This window comes from Octopus bimaculoides, chromosome 3, assembly GCF_001194135.2.
Source record: "Octopus bimaculoides isolate UCB-OBI-ISO-001 chromosome 3, ASM119413v2, whole genome shotgun sequence".
Taxonomy (NCBI): Eukaryota; Metazoa; Mollusca; class Cephalopoda; order Octopoda; family Octopodidae; genus Octopus; species Octopus bimaculoides.
In genome coordinates this window covers 68,312,230-68,329,431 of record NC_068983.1, presented here as the reverse complement: position 1 = coordinate 68,329,431, position 17,202 = coordinate 68,312,230, and the positions used below count along the sequence as shown (strand labels likewise).

The 17,202-nt window shown below is 32.4% G+C and overlaps 1 protein-coding gene across 4 annotated transcripts in view; it reads left to right on the top strand.

The window, feature by feature from the left end:
- LOC106872086 (myomegalin) overlaps positions 1 to 11,439 on the top strand; it is a 147,160-nt gene extending 135,721 nt beyond the window's left edge. For 3 of the 4 annotated variants that reach the window (XM_052966207.1, XM_052966208.1, XM_052966206.1), the window contains 8 exons: positions 1,063 to 1,175; positions 1,576 to 1,902; positions 3,200 to 3,487; positions 5,079 to 5,234; positions 6,947 to 7,695; positions 8,338 to 8,496; positions 9,735 to 9,855; positions 10,661 to 11,438. In XM_052966207.1, the coding sequence (XP_052822167.1) occupies positions 1,063 to 1,175; positions 1,576 to 1,902; positions 3,200 to 3,487; positions 5,079 to 5,234; positions 6,947 to 7,179 (1,117 nt within the window). In that variant the 3' untranslated portion in view covers positions 7,180 to 7,695; positions 8,338 to 8,496; positions 9,735 to 9,855; positions 10,661 to 11,438. Of the gene's footprint in view, positions 1 to 1,062; positions 1,176 to 1,575; positions 1,903 to 3,199; positions 3,488 to 5,078; positions 5,235 to 6,946; positions 7,696 to 8,337; positions 8,497 to 9,734; positions 9,856 to 10,660 lie in introns of all 4 variants that reach the window. The other variant, XM_052966205.1, reaches the window with a different exon arrangement.
- Positions 11,440 to 17,202: the final 5,763 nt, after the last annotated feature.

Sequence of the window (17,202 nt, the reverse complement as noted above, 5' to 3'; positions counted from 1 at the left end):
ATTTTGATCCCTTTTTGTTTTTTATTTGTCTTAATAAACTTATTACTAAATATCTACAAAAAATTGATAGATAAGCTGAGGAAGTTTGTACAGGGTTGCTTGATTTGCTAGAAATAGCAACTAAATCTCTCTCACATTACACCATATAGCATTTTAAAAGAAAATACAGGATGATGTAGTCCTAGATACATTGCCTTAAAAAAATTGTTTTCATTGGAATGCTTATGATTATTGGCTTATTTTTATATCCATATAAAAATGTTAAAATGATTAAACTAAAAAGAAATATCACCACTTAGTTGGTTTGGATTTTGTAAGCTTGTATAGACGTTTTACATGGATTAATTCTAGGGAGTATGACTGTATGGTTAAGAAATTTGCTTCACAACCATGTCATTTTGAGTTCAGTTCCATTATGCAGCCCTTTAGCCAAGTGTCTTTTACTATAGCCCCAAAACAACCAAAGCCTTGTGGGTGGATTTGGTTGATAGAAACTGAAAGAAGCTTGTTTTGTTTGTGCATGTATGTGTGTGTCTTTTTCTTGACATCATGTGCTAATTGTAAACAAACATCACCTTCATATAAACAGTACCTATGTTTTCAGTTTCCCCTGAAAGCATGTCTGACCACTGTACTGTTCATGTTCAAAAGACTAAGGAAAGATATTTTACTTGTAAATATTAACTTACTCTGATGTTGTATACAGTAGAGTTAGCAATGGTTATTGCAATGTAATTATGTCATTTATGACCATGAACAATCATTTTTTTTTTTTTTAAAGACAAAGAAACTTAATCATTTTTATTGTTACTAATCACTTAATGATTCATTATAAATTTTTAAAATTCTTTGACTGATATTGACCTTTCTTCTTACTGAAAATTGACACCAAAATCATTCATGTCAAATATGCCCCATAGTTAAAAATATTTTAAAAATTAGTTTGCCTAATATTTTTGTTCCATTACTGTCTTACCTATTTCTGAAATTTCCAGTTATTACTTTTGAAGAGATTGTCTATATGTTCATAACTAACAGCTTTTAAATATTCTTTAATTATAGATTGGAATTAGAACTGCAAGACCTTAGGGAACAACTGTCTGAGAATAAAAATTTAAATTCTACACTCAAGTTAGAACTGGATATGTATGAGCAACTAGAAGTGAAAACTAAAGGTATGATCTATTTTCTTAATATCAAATTTTATTTCTTATTAAGTGGAGAATTTTCACAAACCAACTACAATATTTTTACTAATACTTTTGGGTTTTGTATGAAATATACTTTATCCTATGTGTGTGCTTAAACACATAAGCATATACAAAAGTGCTGAATCTTAGTTTAGATTTAATTTTTTGTAGCTATTTCATTTTCTGTACATGGTTAATGCCCTTGCAAAAGGTATATTATGCATTCAGTTTTTCCTTCCCTAAAACTCTTTGTCTTTGAGGTCATCTGAAAAAGTAATTTAAAAAAAAAAACAGTATACTGTTACTGACATTGTTAATATTATAAATTGCATTGATTGAAAGTGTTATGTTTGATTGAATTGGATTTATCTCTTTCCAACACCAGGCAAATCCAAGAAGTTTGACATTCGCGAGTTCCTTGCTGAGTTACGAAATCTCCGTAAATCAATGGAACGCTGTATCAACACCAACAATATCCTACGTCGAAAGCTGGAAGAATTGCTTGTATCAAACAATATCTCCTGCTTGTCGACCACCAATACTTCCCTGAATCTCAGTATGGTCAACTCTTGTCAGCTTGAGAGCAAGAGTAACAAGAGCAATTTCACCATCAGTGAGCCAAAGAAGACAAGTAATCTGTCATCTGGTGTTCAAACCCAGTTAGAACTAGGAAGATTACAGCCATCAGATGATGAACAGCAAGTGGATTCAGGTGAGGCATCATTTTTTTCCACGTTTCACCCTACTCTCTCACCTTTTTGCCATATTTTCCTCTGTGTATTTCATGTATCTTTTCCACATCAGACACATGTAGCATGGTTATTGTAATTTGGAACGTTTGTATTTGAATTGTTGAAGTAGACATTTCCTTCACCGACTGTCCAACAAGCCTCTTTCTACTGCTAAACTTAGTTGTACTGATGTGATAGAAGCAAAGTTTGAACATAAGTGATTCGATACATTGTTGCAATAAACAATACATTGGCTATTGTAACTTTTAAACCAATGACCCTGTGATCCATAGCCAAGCACCTTAACTGCATAATCATTGCCTCTTTATTTGTATACTCCAAATGAAATAGATTAATATTGTAAAAGAGACAGAAAATTGGTCTAATTTTTTATTGAAAATAGTTTAGCATTACATTGCTCTGCGTTCAGCTTTCACAGAGACTGACTCTGTAGTCCCTGTGCAGTCTACAAAGTACATATATTACACTAATGTTGTTTACAAATGTTGAGAGTGTCAAATCAGTCAAGTCAAAAAAAAAAAAAAAAAAATTTGTCACTTGTCGTACGTAACTGATTTTCTTTTGAGGCTAGCATTTTATTTGCTGGTTTATATAGATCTGTTTGAATTGTTTCAGAGAGTATATAAATATATCTAATGGAGTGTTGTTGTTGTTTAACTCTTGGTTAGTTCTGATGCAGTAGAATGTGATTTGAGGGAGATTTAGCTGCCACTTGTTGTAGGTCAAGCAATAACATAGAAACTCCCTTGTTGGCTTAGCAGTTGTTTTAGTGGATAAAACTTGCTGAGGCAGGAGGAATGGGCATGTCCTTGATCTTAGCAGACCCTTCAAGGCTTGTTGTCACTAAAGTTTAAGCTGTTGCAGGTCAACACTGGTAGGAAAGACATGAATGAGGAGAACATTCCAGAAGGCTAATGTTCCGGGGTGAAAGGACTTGGCATAGTAGCTAGTGTAGGTTGGATGTAATGATGATGAGAGCTTGATAAATGAACGAGCAAGGGATGCCTGAATGGAGAAGATATGAGAGTAACCAGCTTCGAGGAATAGATGCTTTTACAGTAGCAATAGTTTGTAATTTAATGCCTATCAGTCGAGTGGTTATTTTCTAGACTTTACTATTCTCTTATTCAACTAAAATTGTCAGATAAATGCTCAATGTTGTAATAGGTGTATTCATGTAGAAATAGTAAACATGTATTCTTAAATCTAAATTCTTTTATAAATGTGACATTGACATATGCATCCTTTTCTTTGCAGCCCATGGGAGTGGAGACAGTGAGTTGGCATCCAGCTATGGCAACAATACTTCTGAATTGTTGAAGCAGACAATTGATATTATTGACTCTTCATCATCCCCTCCAGTAGCCCAGCACTCTAACCAATCATTATCTCGTAATCTGTTTGGCTCCCAGTTAACTAATGCTATGAATGATGACGTTGCCAATAGTTTAAAACCCTTACAAATGGACAGTTGTGATGAGGCTGGTAGTACAAACTCTAGTCTACCCAATGGACAATCAAATGGTTCTGATAACTTGCAGAAAGGTGAGACTTATAAGCTTTCTGTTCAGTATTCTGTTAAAATAACCACCCATTTGCAATGTGTATAGTTTTGAAAATAATTGGAACATACCACTGAGTGGATAGATAATCATTGCTTCTGTTCAATACCTTGTAGTTTCTAAAACTTTCCACTTAATGACACTAAAATTTAACCCTTTAGAGTTCAGATTGCTTTGTCAAATGTAATGCTTGTTTATTCACATTGTTTTGAATTAGTCATGCATTATCTTGTAGCTTTGCAATTTCAATTATGTGACTATATTTTTAGAATTACATTTTAGGGTAGGTGTGAGAGGCCAGATCTGACCAGTTTGAACATAAAACATGTAAAATATGGTTGGTTAAAATACCTTATAATTTTAAGGATCTGATATAACAACAGACTTTTAAAATTAAGCATACATTATTGATTTGTTTGAAAGAATATGATGGTATTACTATGAAGTTATGACTGTGTTACAATAAAGGTGTTTATTAAAAGTCAATATCATCATCATCATCGTCGTTTAACATCCGCTTTCCATGCTAGCATGGGTTGGATGGTTTGACTGAGGACTAGTGAAACCAGATGGCTACACCAGGCTCCAATCTGATTTGGTTGAGTTTTTACAGCTGGATGCCCTTCCTAACGCCATGTGTCAATATGAAAGGGAAAGTTTCTGTTTGTATGTTAGTTCATTTTACATCTCTTTTTCCATGCTAGCATAGGTTGAATGAAGACCTATTATTGAGATTTTATTTTTCAACCAGCTGCCCTTCTTATTGTTAACCCTTAGTTTTATTCCACTTGTCTTCAAAAATGAAGAGCTATAGGACAATTTGCGAACAGGGAATGTCAACGTAGCATTACTGTTTCCTTTTCACTCAGTTTCATGCAAATACGTAAAATGTAAATATTCATAGACACAAATATATGCACTCAAATGTGTGTGTGTGTGTGTGTGGTAAATGAGAGACAGGAGATAGAAAATACAAGAATGTTTATTAATCACTACAATTGTTTCAACACATCTAGCATCGTTCCTTCACAGGGGTTGGATACTTAACAACTGATTCAGGAGCATCCGACGGTGCAGATGTGTCTTTCTGGGTGATAAATAGATATAACTTGTTAAAATAACAGTTCCACAGTGTATCTTCTCACTTCATGTAAAGAAAATCAGCAAATTAAAGGATATAGCTTCGTTTTTATAGAAGGTCAATAATTAAATAACATGCAAAAAGAAGAAATGAACACACAATACAGTTTCCATCTATCAGTTCTACTCAGAAGACATTGGTCAGTTTGGAGCTGTAGTGGTAGATACTTGACCAAGGTACCACACAGTGTGATTGAACTCAAAACCATGTGGTTACAAAGTGAACTTCATATCCACATAGCTGTTTGGTCCTATGTTAAAGTGAAGGTGTGACAATATAAGAGTAACAGTGTCTCTGCTAAAATGAAAATTTGATAATGGTAAAAGTCTCTATTTTTCTTTGTCCAATGTAATTTTTTTTTTTTACTATATTGATTTTTAATAATCTTCAGATTTATGTGTGTAATGTCTGTATTTTGCTTTTTTATTATCAGAGTTAGAAAATGACCCATCAAACAATGACAGCAAGGATGTCAAGTGGACAGAAGATGTGTTGCATAAAAGTAGTTTGGCCTATACTTGGCCAGCATCTCTCTCCTTAGCTAAGGATCATATCACATACTGGTCATTTGACCCACCTGGCAGTCCTGGTAATTTGTTTGTTTTTTTTACATCAATTCTCCACAATTTACTTCAATTCTTGTCTGATATGTAAGTAGGTCAATATGGCTGACATGTAAGTAGGTCATATCCTCTTGTGAGCAGTGTGTTGTGTCACTAGATTTGGGGTAGGATTACATTTCACATCAGAAATATATTATGCCCCTGCGTCATGTAACTGAGAGGTCATGTCACTACAGACAGTGTGTTGTTTCTCTGTCACAAACTTCATTCTGATTATCTAAATTAAGAGATAGGTTCCTAATGATCTAAGTGTGCAACCCAGTTTGGTTGTTCCCATCAATGTCAATTTTGATCTAAAGCAATTATTAGTAATACTTTGTAGTAGACTAAACTGGCTATACACATTCCCTATAAAATGTGGAATTTATTTGATGGATTAGTTTTACATTGCACACTTTAATACTACTGTGACATTGTAATACAGAATCATTGTAACATGCTGGTATGTCATTGTGCAACATCTTCAATGTAAAACATTACTTCAACATTGTAGTTTAATTTGACAAGTATAGGTGATATAAACCTCTGCTGGTCTCAGTCCTCAACTTGATTTTTATTATTGCTTCATTTCATTTTATTTATGCCTTGGAAAAGCGTAAAAATCACAACATATCTTTTCTTTATCAATTTGAAGATAATGTACAAATGGAAAAATTCCAAACACAGCATCATCATCATCATCATTTAATGTCTCAATTCCATACTGGCATTAGTTGGACAGCTTGGCAAAAGCTTTGTCATGGTTTTTATAGCTAGATGCCCTTCCCATTGCCAGGACTGGGTGCTTTTTATATGGTTCCATTCTTAATAGTTACAAGTTATGGTTACGAGTCTAAAACAGAAAGCAAGAGGCTCTTTCAACCAGGAATTGAACTGGGTTGTAGATTCCAAGGCCTTTTGGGGGACAGAATTCAGCTGATTAGTTTAATTGCTGGTGTTTATTGATTCAGAAAGGGTTGGATAAAAGATTTAGAGTTAGCTTAAGTGGAGTTTTCAAACAGGAAATTGGAATGTCGGAAAGTACTTTGTCTGACTCTCCATCAATTATATTGTCTCCAAACATGTCGATGAGCGATCCTGTGTGGTTGTGCAGCTACATAGAAATAGCTGCCAAATTTCCATCAAATCACACCCCACTGACTTAGAAAAGTAGGACGCACTGCATAATGTGGTCCTAAAAATACACTTCCACTGACAGTTTACTATAATATTGGTTTTCAAAGATAGAAAGTTTGTGAAAGGAAATGTTGATTATATCAACTCCAGTATTCGACTATTACCTACTGTAAAACAGATTTCCAACTTTGGCAGAAAGGCACACATTTATAGGTTGGGGGCAATTAATTAAATTCACCTCAATACTTAATTTTATTAACTCAGAAAAAATGGCAGAAAAGACAGCCTCATCAGGTTTTGGAGCCAGAACATAAAAGAATGTATTTAGATATCACATGATATCACAATTCCTTCTGGCATCCTACTGTTTCTGCCTTTCCATAATATCAAAGTTCACTTTGCAACCAAACTTCTCTGGATGGAACGAACAATTTTGTTGGGGGCTTAAGCTTTAGAACCCACTGTTTTTAAATTTAATCAATCAATAATAACTATTACTGCAGCAGCTTTCTGCAGTGAGTGAAATTCTTTTTGACTATATTTTTTATTTCTATTTCTATAGCAAATTCACCAGTGCGTATTAGCTCAGATCTTCGTTCCTTATTTGCTATTGGTAAACTGGATGACTATGAGCTATTGCGTAAAGAAAATGGTGAGATGTCATGTGTAGTTCGTAACTTACAAGCCCGATTGCATGACCGTATCAAGGTTCACAAATCTCATGCAACTACTGAGGTATGTACATTTTCTCAGATCTTTCATAATTCACTGTGGGACTCCATTGTCAATGTGTAGGGGATAGAAATTGTTTTAAAATTTTTCTAGGTTCCTTGTCTCAAGAAAGGGATGGAAATTGTCTCAAACTATCAAGTCATTAGGTATCGTGTTATGACTGAATGGAACATTTAATTTTGCATTGTCTCAGTTTGGTTACCTATATAGGAATTGGTACCTAATGTTACTGAAAGTGTTACTTATAAGAGACTTGTGTCTGACACAATAGAAGCCAGAGACAAGCACCAGCTCTATGGACATTTGTAGTTCGTAGCTATTATCCTTTTATTTGTACTATCACATCGCCCAAGACTAGGGCTTTGGACTCGTTTCTGTTGCATTCCTGGTGAATATGTCCTGTTAATTTTCCTCTTGACCTTTCTTAATTTTTCATCTCATTATGTCATATATGAGATACTACTGTATTTTTAAATGTATTTTCTTTGAATTTCTCTTTTAAATGTAAACAAACCAACATTAACCTTGTTTTCTTTCCATTTCTTTTCCATTCCTTCATTACCACCACAGCTATACAAGGTAATTAGTACTTCAATTTGTTTCTCTCTTCCTTTTCCTTACTAATAATTAAAGATGAGTAGAAATAGATTGTTAAAGAGTTAGTACGTCATCAGTATATTTTATCAAAAATTTTAATCAAACTGATATAATAAATGGATACATTTCACCAATAACTTAATTTGCCCTGAGGAAAAGTTTGATGTTTTGGACAGACCCCTTTGTTATCTCTTCAATGCAGCATCCTGCATAAAACATCAAACTTCTCTTCCCCTAAACCACTAACTGATTGTATTTACTATCTGCTGACACAGTTTCCTCAGATCCTGCTGTGTCTTTAGCCAACATAACTGATTCTCAACAGCCCAATCTACCTAGTTATGTGTAATAACTGCAAGTGTTTTGTTGGGTTACAATACTGTATTCAACATCCTCCCCAGTATATCATGAAGAAAGATGGGCTCAACTAAGTTAGCTTACCTTTAGATACATAGCAGTGCTCCAAAAGATTTTATACTAATATCAATGAAAATGCCAACAAAATGTCAATGTTGTATTTCTAGCTTAGCATTAACTACATATTAATGATAAACTTATCTGAACATATTTATATGAATATAAAAGCTGTTATTTATTTGTCTTTCACTGTCCACTTTGTTGCAGAATGCAGAGTACAGTATTTTACGTGAATTATCACTTCTGGTTAATAATTTGAATGTCTGCTTGAATGAAGAAAGTCGTCTTATTGGCAATTTCTGGTTATCACAACTTCCAGCTCGTTACAAGAAAGGGCAGATGTCCAAATTATTGCAAAACAAGAAGGTAAGATCTCTCAGATTTTGATGAAAAAATAAAGAGACAAAAATGATTTGTGCAACATTTATTATAAGGTTTAAAACATTCCTAGATCCTATAAATATAATTATAGATTTTTTTTTTTATCATTAAATAATTCATGAAATAATAGCTTTAATTCTTCACCAGTTTATAATCTGTAATCTTTTGAGGGCTAACAATTGTAGAATTACCTTTTATTTTTTTTTGCTGGACCGATTTACAACTGGCCAAGTTTTTTTTAGAATATCAGACTGCAAGTCAAAGGAGTATTTTTTATATGTGATATTGCATCACGTGTCTTATTAAAATCCCTGACTCTCAATGATCTAGCTTATCTATATGTGAGTAGGTCTCATACTGAGATGTAGCTTAGCTCTATATACATGTACTCTTGATAATTAAGGAATACTGAATTCAGACTGTTCTATGTGCTGCTGGAAAAGAAAACTAGATGCTATCTGTCATTTTATTTATTTACAATACACTAAGAACAGCACCAGAACAAATCCCAAAGTTAAGGGAATCATAAAATTACAAGGGAGAGGTGACAGTGTAAATTTATGACTGGTGATAGTGGCAGTATGATGTTATGTTTTTGGTTTACTTTTTCTTTTCTGTAATCTAAGTGGTTGCATCATATAGCTTCAATGTGTGTGTGTATGCATATGTGTTTAGTAATGACTTTGTCCGCTTGTCATTTCTTTTTCTCTCCTACTACTGAAGAATATTGATTTCCTACTTAGACACAAGTCCACTTTACATTACATTTATCAATTCCAATGAGATGAAAGGCATGTATTTGAACAGAATATAGAAAGAAATGCAACTGACTTATGCAAGGCATAATTGAGTTGCAGCCAACTGTCTATTGTTTATTTCCTCATCAAGCTTTTACTCAATATTGATTTCTTACATAGGCATGAGACCTCAAATTTTGGAAAGGAAACAGTCAGTAATATCAATGCTGGTATTTGATTGGTACTTTATTTTATTGACCTCAGAAGAATAAAGATAAAATGGACCTGAGTGAGATTTGAACTCAGAACATAAAGTGCTGAAACCAATACCAATCCACTGCACTGTTATTGAATATTAAAAAAGAATAATTTCACTGAATTCAGTGGCTATTGTTTTCTATTAAAAATAAATAAATAAAACCTTTTGGCATCTTGTATTGAGATTTCTGTATTTCCACTTTATTGGTTTATTTCATTTTTCTGCAGAATGAAGTCTTAATGACAGAAATAAGTGAAATCCAGAACAGATATCTTAATTTTCCAGAGAAAGTACGAACTGCGGCGGAGAATGGTCCAACACATGTTGAAGATGATCTACTGTGGCATAGTATGTTTTCTACCTTTCAAACTCTCATTAATATAGGCTTTGTTAGGGGTCACCAGTTGTAGTGATTTCTAAATGAGGATTTCTTACACAGATATGAAGCCACAAATTTCTAAGGCAGGTCAAATAGATATCTGATGCTCAAGAAGATTAGCAGTAATAATAATTGAAGTGAACTGACCTCAACTAGAGATCAAGATGTGATTAGAGACTCACTTCACTAGAACCTTATTTGATACTCTGTTAAATACACTACATTATCACTAAGTAGTAATTTCTTAGATTGGTAATAAACTGCGTATTTGTAGAGGAGTGATTCAGTGTTAGTGGAGGCGCATCACTTAATGGTTAGGGTGTTGGATTCGCGACCGTAAGATTGTGATTTCAATCCCTGGACCAGGTGATCCATTGTATTCTTGAGCAAAACACTTCATTTCACATTACTCCAGTTCATTCAACTGTAGAAATAAGTTTAGCCTGAGGAGGGATGGGCTCCACCAGACTTTCACACTCTAAATACGCTGCATGGCTGCAGCGCCCCAATGACCCCTAAGGAGTTAAGGGATTTGTTAATGCAATGTTTGGTGTCAGAGGATAGATTCAGTTGGGTTTGAATTCAGAATGTACAGTGCCCAAAATTTAAATATGTAATTTAGTTCATCACTCTACTGTTTCTGTAACTGCTTGAGGAGACTACCTCACTTTCAACCTTATTTCTTTCATTTACTTATCATTTATATGTTTTTGTCTTGGCTTTTTTTATATTGTTACCTAACAATTGTTTCCTTTCTTTCTTCCACCCTCTTAGTTAAAGAGACAGAGAATATCTTCAAGACCAATACAGAAACAAGAATTGAGCAGATGCCCACAACATCGCAGCTGTCTTAGGATTGATATCTGAACTGTTGTTATAACTATTATCATTATTATTATTATTATTATTATTATTATTAATATTATTATTTTCATTACTACAATTGGAGAGTTAGATGAATGGAAACTGAGTGAAATGAATGAGACTTGAACTGCTTGAACGAATGTGAAGGTAGTGTGAATGTTAACATGAACAACATTCCAATGCAGTGTCTTGTTGTCCCAACCCCAATCAACCCACACCATCCCACCTTCCTTACCATCCACTAAAGACTTCTATATCATAATATGATTGGTTGTGTGAGTCAGAGATGACCAATAATTGCCACCATCTCTACTGTTGCCAACACATTTGAAAATACACAAGCCAGTGGATATGAAATGAAAAAATCTTTTGTGTCTCACTCTTGTTAACAAAAGACATCATTTCTGTAGTTGGCCATTTACTGTGTTCTTATTACAGTGATGCTGATGTAGTTGGAAAATAAATGCCCATGAAAAAAGAGGTGCAGTGTTAATGTCAGCATTGAGGGAAAAATCATAATACTGATGATAATAATAATAATGATGATATTCTAATAATTGTTATTGCTTTTATTACATATATTTTACTTTTTTGATTTTTTTTCAATGTTTACAAGTTTTGTGTTTATTTTATATATATGTATATATATATGGATACAAACACACATGTGCACATATATATATATATATATATATATATATATATATATATATATATATATATATATATATATATATATATATATATATATATAATATATTATGTGTGTGTAATATATATTATATGCACCCACACAAATGAATACTCTCTGCATAAGTGTATACATGTGTTTTACACATGCAGACACTGAAACCAACTATTTCATGTGGGAGCTTTTGGAGGGAGGGTGGGATGAGTTCTATTGTAGTAGCTTGTTCATTAATCCTCATACTCAGTAATTTCTTTGTTGTTGGTTAGCTTTGGTTCCTCAGTATTTAGATACTGAATCAGTTAAAACTGTAGTCCATTAAGATTATATATTTTTATCATACTAGTCTCAGAAATGTTTTTCATTTGCTGTAAGTGAGGCAGTGATGTTTGTCAGATTTTTAATTTCATGAGTATTTGTTAGATCGTTAATGTAATATTATTATTCTATTTAAATCATATGCTAATTCAAAAAAACACTGATAATGGACATTCATCTGTGTGTTTTTGTTGGTAAATATGCATGTGTGTGTGCTTGTATATGCTTGTGTGCACATGAATACATGTATATGTGTCGCTTCATATTGCTAACACTCACAAAGCAGCAAAGCTATTCCATTATACACATATACACATATATTCAAATGTTTCTTCAAGTTTCCCTTAATCATTATATGCATTCACATACACACACACATATATATTTCATTATACTTTTCTTTAATCATCTGTTATTTGATAGTTTTGCTTGATGCCATGTTAACAATGTTTAGTATTACTAAAGGAAAAGATTTGAGGTTGTTAACCTCATTAAGTATTACACATGTGTACATATGTGTACCACTTTAATGCTGCCTTTGGTATATTATCATTTGTTGTTTCTAAGCTGACATTTAAAATGATTAACCTTGCTTTGGACTTACCATTCTATATTAGAATGGTCATCAATAGTAGAATTAGATTTTGGTTTAACCTTCACTCCTTATTTACATAGATTATAAGAAAGATTACAATGGTGTCATCATAGTCTCAGCTTGGAAGACATTTCTTCTAAAGATTGTATTTAAAAATTAACTTTTGATTGTCTATGTTGTAGTTTACTGAATTTAGGTCTGTTCTAGAATTTTCATAGAAGATTTCTGATACTTTCTAACTCCTGCTTTTCCCACACTAGTATCATTCTGGCTGTTATATATGTATGTAATATGTCATACATCAGTAAATAATAGCTTTGGTACAATGTTAAATTTGTGTTCCAGAAAATCTAGTTAGTACACTTCTCTTATTGTATGTTTGTTTTTAAACAATCCATTTTGTTTTACAAATTTAGTGTCATTAACCTTGTGATTTGTTAATTGTAAATAATTGCTTTTTTAGCATGATTTATACAATGAAATTCTCAGATGAAGTAATTTCTTTGAATTCTTATTTTCACTCCAAAATACTTGATAAGTTATTCTGTCTTCCATAAGATTTCACCATGAGTATGAGGTACATATGCCAATTAGAGCACATCATCGGGTCCCACTTGGTAGAGATAGCTTAACTGCTTCATTCTAGCAGTTTGCTTTCCTTTTGTTGCCAGCTCATCATTGAATTACACAACTTTCTGTTGCACTAGAGATATTAATCAAACCAATAATTGCAAGTAGGAAAAGTAAGAACATTTTTAAAAGAAGGCACTTATAGTTTTGATGAAATTTATCTCCCATTCAAATATATTTTTATTGCTGAACATTTTTGAAATGGCACTTTTCTATTCTCAATTATTACATGTAGCTTCACTTGATCTGTCATTCCCCAATATATAAATGTAGCTGCTGTGCTTCCATATTTAGTTTTCATTGTTAAACTTTGTTCTTCCCATCAAATTGTGACATTTGAATACTATGGTTGTACTTGTTGAAATTTTTGGAATTTTCTTATTTTTCAACTAAGTATTATGTTTAGCCACATTGATGACCAAAATGTGAATCAATGTGAATTAATATAATATCAATATTTAACTAATTAGATCACACTAGCTTCTGTTTAGAGATAACAACTACCATCAGTTTTTCCATTCATTAATGACTTTGTCAACACTAAGTTCTAATTCATTGGATAAAAAATATATGACTCTAAAGATTGATGGTTAGCTAACAGTGTGAGACAGATTTCAGTATTTTCATTGAAATTACTGAAATTTGGTTAATATAGGGTTTGCTGATTGTTAAATCATTTCAGCACAGACACCTTCTTTTGTCAAGTACCTGTGTTGAATTTTTTTTTTTTTTTTGGTTGTGTGTAATGTCTCGATTAGCAAACCCTGTATGTATACATAAATTTCTTAGTTTGTAAATGAATTTTCACTTACAGCTAAGGATTTCTCTCTTAGTTAGAAATGTCACCTGTCATGACTGCAGCTTGTTTTTAGCTGAGTAGCTTTTCCATATAATTAAGCCTACACCACACTCTCCCTGCCATGCTCATATGTAGTAATAATGCCTGAATTTTTTATATCCGCTTACTTTTATTATTATACATGGCTATCAAGTAAAACCTCAACCATTATTACATGTTTTGTCTTAACTGTGGATTTAAAATTCAAGAATATGTTCTGATGATAAATCTTTGGAATTTTTATTTAAACATTAGGTGACATCTATGGTGGGAAAATTGTGGCTATGTTTCAGCAGTGTCTCCAACCTGTTTCAGTGAAAAAGTGAAAAAGGTTGCTTATCAAAGACGATGTGTGTAGTGAGTGAATCTTCTGTGTGATAGTATGAAGAACCCAACACATAACTGGCCCGCAAAACCTAGCCATGATACTGTTTTAGGACAATTCCATTCACATTGATGTATAGATTAGATCCTGACCATTCTGTGAACTAGTTCAATTATAGAAAGGAATCCATACAGAGACAATTGTTCAGTTGTAGTTTCTGTGATTAAGTTAAAAATAACAAGTCAACATTTTGTCATAATTTATCATATATTGAGTTTTTAAACTTGAGGGTAAATGTCTTCCTTAAAATGTCATTTAAACAATTTTCTTTTTATTATTTTTTATTCTGAACTTTATTTTGTCTTCCCAGCACTTTATCACAATGTTTTACTTCTGACTGAAAACTATGAAGCATCTCGTAGCTGAATTTATTCTTGTTATTTTATGTTATGATTGAAATTCAGTTTTTCTGATTTGTATCAATGTAAACTGCCACCTCTGTGGACCTTTACTCCACTGGTAAGTTTCCTGTTAAACCTCAAGAAAATACACTATTTGTGTGATAATAATCTGTAAGGGCTTTGTTAGTGTCTCAAAATATGGTTTTATGTTCCAGCTGTTTTTCTTACATTTTTCTGTGATTTTCGAACAAATCACTTCATATTTTTCAACATCTTTATTGAAATCGTCTTCCCAAAAGTCATTCCAGAATTTAAATACATTAACATACAAAATAAATCATCTCACTTGTTAGTGATTGCTGTTGACTAGTTTTTACTTCAATCCCAAGTTTGTAGATAACTTACAATTAAACATTATTACCATCACAACTGGCAATTATTATAAATTGCTACTCCTCTAAATTCCTTTGTTGATGCACTTAACATGCCAGAATAGCCTTTTAACATTTGTGCATGGAATTTACCTTATGTATAGAAGCTGCTTATTTAGTATTGTTAGTAGTAATAATATCAATACCCATTGAGATTGCAACTAATATATTTACTAACCTATTGTTCAGCTGTCAACAGCATCACCTTCACTTTACCTATGCAACATTTCAATTTTCGTTGGCTACTTGTATTTCTGCTTACTTCCCTTGTTGCAAGTTTGTTCCCTCTTAACCCCCTTCACACAAATACCACTTGTCTGTTGTTGTTGCTCCTCTGCACTGCTACCAGATACCAGTAACCATTCCTGAATATACACACACACACACATACCCTTGCAGTTATGTTGTAGTCATTACTGTTGCATAGGTTTAGTTTCCATTTCATCTAAGAAGGTTCCCTATTGTGAGATCACTGTTTACACCCATATATTTATGGATGTGTTGTTTGTAGTTTAACATGTGATAGCGTTTCTCAATTTGTTATCGTTAACAACGATCAGGTTGTGTAGGTTTTGTTAAAATATTAACATGCTGGTATACTTCAAAGTTTATTTTGAGACAAAATGACAAAGCCCCAACTTTTTGTTAAAGAGATTTTATTTTCCCTTAAATATTTGGTTGTTCGTTTCTTTATTTGCAACATTTCTCTGCTGCCATTATATAAATGTGTCTTCCATTTAAAAGTTAAAAAATCTGACTGAATTCTTGAGATATTCCAAATATCTTCTTTGTTTTTTTTAATCAAATGTTATTGATTTGATTGCTGCTGTTGTCCCTTGCTATTACTGCTGTATTATCCATTGGCAGTATTTTTTTTTTCCTTAATACTGGCTTTCCAGTAACTTATTTAGATCACAGTTTATACATTGATATTATCTTACTAACTTTCTCTTTTGCTAACAGTTTATGGTAAAATGTAGACATAATTCTTTCTTCAGCTACTTACATTTTGGTTTGTAGTTACATTGAATGTATTGAATTCTTTCTACCTTTGTTAGTAACAATGATATGAAAGAATCTAATAAATATTACAACAGTCACTGTTAAAATATCCTATAACTAAACCAACTCAAGAATTTGCTTGAACAACAGTTTAATGCAGAAAAAAAGCTTTTGATATTTCTATCAATTTTAGAAATGTATGATGACATGGTTAGCATGCAAACACTCACAACTCTTTTTACTAAATACCTGTATAGTTGGTATCACATAACTACTAGTCTGCATAATAATTGCAATTCAATGGCTTCTTCATAACAATGAAAATAATTCATTACATATTTTCTGCAGATATGTTATTGATATCCACAAAAATGTTCTACTATTTTAGTGGTTTTAATTATTGTAGTAAATATGCTACTAAAAATCTTGCTTAATCAGAAGTTAAATCCTTTAACTAATTCCATCAAGAAAGGAAAGTTAGTCATTTTATTGACAACATATCAACCAATAGTTGTTCTAAGCTATAGTTAGTCCTATACCACTTCATAGGGATTTTATTAGTATTTTCCACAAATTAGACTTGATTAAGTTTATATTTAAACAGTATCAGTTTGGAATAATTTTTTTAAAATCTTGTCTTTTTCATTGTTAGAATTAGCTGGTGTGTCATTAAATTGATGCATAATTATTGAGTACAAAAGTGTTTTGTCTAAAGGTTGGTTGGTTTGTTTCTACACTATATTCTTGTGCTAATGAGTTGTTTTCTAAACTTTCTACTCCTACAATTTCCTGACAGTTGTATATCTCTTTGAAGAATATTGAACTGGAATGCTTTTTTTCTGTCTTTAAAATTGTGCAAATGAGTTAAGAAAGTAAGTGGGCCTGAAAGATATTGATGATATATCTAAGAGTGACAATTATGAATAAGTACAATGAGTTTTGGATGGGAAGGGATTATAGAGGAGGTAAATTAATCAAATGTGAGAGATATGAAAATATTGAGCTTCACCGATAGAAAGATACTGTTTCACAACTCTCCAATACTGAATGCTGGAACAATGATAATCGTAAAAAATACCCAGCTATCTTGATTAAAAACTGCACTGTGCCACTCTAGTATAGTTAAATAGTAAAAACTTGGGTTGAAAAAAATACACTAACAAAGTGATATACATATATGTGTAAAGAAGTGTATGTAGAGAAAACTAAAACTTTTGCGGATAT